Source organism: Sinocyclocheilus rhinocerous, unplaced genomic scaffold (assembly GCF_001515625.1).
Source record: "Sinocyclocheilus rhinocerous isolate Xijiao unplaced genomic scaffold, SAMN03320098_v1.1 scaffold281, whole genome shotgun sequence".
NCBI classification, from domain to species: domain Eukaryota; kingdom Metazoa; phylum Chordata; class Actinopteri; order Cypriniformes; family Cyprinidae; genus Sinocyclocheilus; species Sinocyclocheilus rhinocerous.
In genome coordinates, this window is record NW_015623191.1 from 144,834 (window position 1) to 150,411 (window position 5,578).

Genomic DNA, 5,578 nt, shown 5'->3' on the forward strand with positions numbered 1-5,578 from the left:
AGATTAAGATGCTATATATATATATATATATATATAAATTAATTATTTTTTACTCCCTGCCTTTTAAATGTATTTACATTTTTTATTAAAATTTTTCATATTTTTGATAAGTTAATTTTTCATTTTTTCTTTAAAATGTATTTAAATGTTTAATTTAAATTTGTATTTTTAATAACTTTTTTATTTCTACTTTGACACAATGATACCTCAGCAACAGAATAATGTGTTACGAATATATTAATAGTAATAATTTAAATATATATATGTATATATATATATTATTTGTAATAAACTGATTTTTTTCTGCTTTTAAAATATATTTAAATGTTTAACTTAAATTTTAATTTTTAATAACTGCATTTAAATTGTTACTTTTATTTCTAAAATAGAAACAATGATAGTTATTATTACACTTCGGCAATAAAAGAATGTGCGTTATGAATATTTTAATACTAATAATTTAGAATAAAATGCCATGTGTTAAGCATTTCTGTAACAGGTCTCGCCTGAGAATTAACGGCTGTTATGTAAAACGTTTTGGGAGTTATTCTAATCAAGCAACTTAACATATACTGGTTACCAGTCAGGATTTCACTTTTGCGTGTGCAGTGCATGTTAGCTGGAGCTTCAGTCATTTGAGCCTTGTTAAATTACTGTAATGTGCAAGCGTCCCAGACCTCCCTCCACACTTAACTAGTCTCCGCTCCTGTGTAATCAGACATGCCCAGACACAATATGGAAACACAGAGGAGTCAATGGGATCCGCTCATGAGATCGCCGTGGATCGTGAGAGTGGAGCAGAGCCCCGCCTCCTCGGGGGCGGAGTCAGACACCGAAGGCAGCAGCACAGAGACCGAACGGGTCAAGCGTCCCAGACCTCCCTCCACACTTAACTAGTCTCCGCTCCTGTGTAATCAGACATGCCCAGACACAATATGGAAACACAGAGGAGTCAATGGGATCCGCTCATGAGATCGCCGTGGATCGTGAGAGTGGAGCAGAGCCCCACCTCCTCGGGGGCGGAGTCAGACACCGAAGGTAGCAGCACAGAGACCGAACGGGTAAATACACGCTTTCCTCTCAGAACCAGTCCCGCGGATCAGCCGCACTCATCTCTCCTTCTGTGTTTAACCAGCATCAAGCCAAACTGGGAGGCGGAGTCTCGCTGACATCACCGTCGATGCTGCTGCAGCAGCGAATCACGGAGCTCGACCAGCAGAGGGAGGAGCTAAAGATTGAGGTGAGTTTCCTTAACGAACACGAAACAAGACTAAAGGGAAATTAAACAAAACACCGTTATATTTTCATGCTCTGGTTGCCAGATGAGTTTAAATCCCCCAATCAGATCTTCTCTGCCCTTTGTTTAATTTATCTTCACAATCTGGCAACCATTTTCACAAATAAGGTCTTAAATCGGAGCAGAAAGTCTTAATTTATTAAATCAAGACACATTTACTGGAGATGCAAAATGAAAATAAGATGACAAATTGAGTTTATGCTTAAAACAAGAACAAATATCTGTCGGTTGGGTATTAAAACGTCATGTTGCTTCTCAAGTAAATGCATCTTGTGGACATTTGCACTGGAAAACTGCTGAGAAAGAACAGTGCAGTGCAATCAGAGGCACAGGTATATATATATACAGATATATTGTAAAATGAATTAAAAAGTAATTGAGATCTGTTGGAAGTTGTCTTTTCAAACTTTGAGGCGCAAATTTACATTTACGTTTAGACGTATTGTGTTTCATTCAAATGATTCCTCACATTTTCTTTACTTGGTCTTAAAGACGGCTTACATTTCTGATAATATAATAAATCAGGTAATAAAGCGTGTTTATGAGTTATGCTTATAGGTGATTATAAAACAGAGAGTTCCGGTCCTTGATTCTGATTGGCTGAGCCGCGTTCGAAGCTGTTGTAAATTACTCTACAAACATACACCTTTGTTTACATTTGTCTCTTGCTCGGCAACCACTTTGTTGCAACCAGAACTGTTTCTAAGGAACTACATTGTTTAGCGGAAGAATAATGTTTTTATTAAAGGGGTCATATGATGCGATTTCAAGTTTTCCTTTCTCTTTGGAGTGTACAATAATGTATAGTATTTGAAAAATAATGTGTTTTTTGAACATTAAAGCATGTCAACATATTCTGTTACACCAAATACACAAAATAATGATCTTTAAAAAAGCATCATATGACCCCTTTAATATCATTACATTTTATTTGCTCTGTTTTATTTTGTGAAATCTTGCTACACATATGGAATAACCGTTTTATAAAAGCAATAAGCCCCGTGAAGCTGTGGTTTACAGTGAATTTATAACCGCTAAGGGTTGTTGTTAGGCACTCCGCTTCGCGCGTTTTGTTTGAACAACGCCCCTTAGCTGTTATAAATTCACTGTAAACCACGGCTTCTTGGGGCTTATTGCTTGAAAGTGCAATACGTCTGATGTAATTTCTCACTCACGATCTGTAATCAATATTTTGAGCAAAATAATTGTGATTATCAGTTTAACCATAATGCAGTATGACTACAATGTGATTGACTAAAACTCCCAGGAGAGGTTGATTAACTATGATGAAATGTGCTGAGAAAGTGTTTGCTGGTGTGCAGCTGCAGCTGGAGGTGGCGCTGCTGCGCGGGGAGCTGCAGGCCGAGGAGGAGTGTCTGCGCAGACACACAGAGCAGCTGCAGGTGCTGCAGGAGAAGGACAGGCAGCGCAGGAGCCGGCAGCGGGCCAGCAGACAGAAGGTCTGGCTTTCATCGGTTTGTGATGTGTGATCAGAAGGGGTGTGACGGTGCACAAACATGACGGTTCAGTACAGCAGGGGGAAAAAACTAAACATGAAATTGCTTTTTTTGATATTAAACAGTGGATTACTGAACAAATTGCTTTTTTTTTTTAAATAAATTTTATTACAATTAAAATTTTCTTACGGATAAAAATCTACCTCGGATTCTAGTCAAGTCAATTCACCTTTATTTATATAGCGCTTTTAACAATACAGATTGTGTCAAAGCAGCTTTACAGCATTAATTAGGAAAATAGTGTGTCAATAATGCAAAATGACAATAGTAAATAATCAATTTTCAGTTAAAGGCAGTTCATCATTGAATTCAGTGATGTCATCATCAAGCTCAGTTCAGTTTAAATAGTATCTGTGCAATCAAGTCAACGATATCGCTGGAAATGAAGTGTCCCCAACTAAGCAAGCCAGAGGCGACAGTGGCAAGGAACCCAAACTCCATCGGTGACAGAATGGAGAAAAAACCTTGGGAGAAACCAGGCTCAGTCGGGGGGCCAGTTCTCCTCTGACCAGACGAAACCAGCAGTTCAGTTCGTTTGGGGCGGGACTATTTGACTGACTGACCAATGACAGGAGTTTGGGGTGGGACTATCTGACTTACTGACCAATGACAGATGAGAGGAGTGTTGTTTTGAAGTTATCAGACATTACTTTTGCAATTACACTGCAGAGAAACAACATGCTTTTCTATCCAGATTGTTCTTTTTTAAAGCAGAGATTGGTTATTAGGGTTGATGTTATATATATCATTCAAAATGTCAGTAAGAACTTTTAAAAACTTTTGTTAATCAAGGATGCATTAAATTGATCAGAAGTGCCAGAACTGTTTTCAACATTGATATTAATCAGAAATGTTTCTTGAGCAGCAAATCAGCATATTAGAATGATTTCTGAAGATCATGTGACACTGAAGACTGGAGTAATGATGCTGAAAATTCAGCTTTTAATTCAAATTCAAATTCATTTTAACATATTAAAATAGAACACAGTTATTTTAGATTATAATAATATTTCACAATTTTTACTGTATGTATGCAGCCTGAGTGAGCAGAAGAGACTCAAAAACATTACAAAATCCTACCGACCCCAAACTTTTCTGTATATACATACAGTAGAAATTGATTGAAATTTTTATATTTGTTATTTTTCACAAATAAATGTATTATTTGTTTATTTTTAAATGTTTAATGTTACATTGTTTATAAAATAAAATAAAAGCATGAAGATCTCTATTGAGAGATCAGCGCTGTCATCACATGACTGTAATGCGAAGCATCTGTTTGGTTCTCAGGAGAGGGATGCTCTGGAGGCCACAGTGCGAGCGTTTGAAGACATGGAGTTCCACGTTCTGGAGCTGGAGAGCGGAGTGGAAGACAAGCGAGAAGGAGAGGATGGAGAAAGTCAAATGGTCATCGAAAGAGAGATAAGCAGAGTACAGCACACGCGCAACGCATCTCAGGTGAGCTGAAAACCTGAACTGACAGCCTAGTTTAAAGGGGTCCTATTATGCTTTTTCACTTTTTCAACTTTAGTTAGTCTGTAATGTTGCTGTTTGAGCATAAAAAAGATCTGCAAAGTTACAAAGCTCAAAGTCCACTTCAAAAGGAGATATTTTATTTAACAGAAATCACTTTTCAAAAACTACAACGAACGACTCGTTTTTTTTATTATTTGATTTATTAATTAAAAGTGTTCTTAGATGGAAGGGAAAATAAACTAGCGGCAGGTTGTCCATCATTTGTATACGAGTCTCATCCGCATCAGACACCTCACTGAGTTTAGTGTGAGTCTCATCCATAGACTGCATAAAAACATGGACGTAGTGTCCGTGACGTCACCCGTAGGTTTCCGAAGAGCGTTTTTGAAGCCTAAAGTGGGCGGAGCCAGCCGCCGCCATCTTGGCAGCGCATCACTCCCAGGTAATCGAAAATGGGCAAAGAGGCGGGAGCTGGTTGCTGAAGCCACGCCCACCTAGCTTGACGGCAGTGACAGCAGCGGCAATCCACCTGTCACTCAAGTGGCCACGCCCATAATTATGCAAAACTTTAAGGCTTAATATAATTTAAACGGATGAGTTATAAAAAAATTCACCCCCCTCACAGTTGTCATGAAGGGCAAAATTAGCTATATAGACCAAAACCACTTTTTGTACCAGGCTGTAAACATATTCTTTTCTGCTGTAAAGTTGGGCATTTTAACATGGGGAGCCTCTAGCGGCCAGTCGATGAACTGCAGTTTTAGTCACATCTGTGTTGGTTTCACGAGAGAGAGCGGGAGGTCGTGTGAAAGCTGCTCCGGATGACAGATCTCTGAGCCGTCAGATCAGACACAGACCAGACAGAGGATCTTCTGCTCATGTCTTACAGGAACGAGTCCAGCGACTGGAGAAGCAGCTGAAGGAAATGGAGAAAGAAAAGGAGAAAGCGCTGAGCTCCCTCAGACAGGAGAGAAAGGAGCTGCTGCACAGCTCTCAGAGGGTATCATTACTGTATCTCAGTATTCATCAATACTTTGCATTTGTTTGCATTTTCATTTTTTTTCTATTTTAATTTTAAAGTTGAGTAGGGTTGTAACGGTATGAGATTTTCACGGTATGATAATCATCTCAGAAAATATCATATATTAAACAATAATTCTTATCAGTAACAATGACTCTTAAAAGAACAAGAACAAGTTATTTGAGTGAACAAATCCTTTATTACAACAAACTTGAAACCATTTTAATGAAAGTATTGAAGTCTCCCTTATAATAAAAATCACTTTCA

At 38.2% G+C, this 5,578-nt stretch overlaps 1 protein-coding gene across 1 annotated transcript in view; it reads left to right on the forward strand.

Moving 5' to 3' along the window:
* The window catches only part of LOC107738713 (pleckstrin homology-like domain family B member 3), a 21,193-nt gene that overhangs the window by 4,109 nt on the left and 11,506 nt on the right, over positions 1–5,578 (forward strand). The window contains exons 2-6 of the mRNA XM_016550569.1: positions 719–861; positions 1,136–1,240; positions 2,620–2,757; positions 4,105–4,272; positions 5,180–5,290. Of these exons, the coding sequence (XP_016406055.1) occupies positions 721–861; positions 1,136–1,240; positions 2,620–2,757; positions 4,105–4,272; positions 5,180–5,290 (663 nt within the window). The 5' untranslated portion in view covers positions 719–720. The remainder of the gene's footprint in view (positions 1–718; positions 862–1,135; positions 1,241–2,619; positions 2,758–4,104; positions 4,273–5,179; positions 5,291–5,578) is intronic.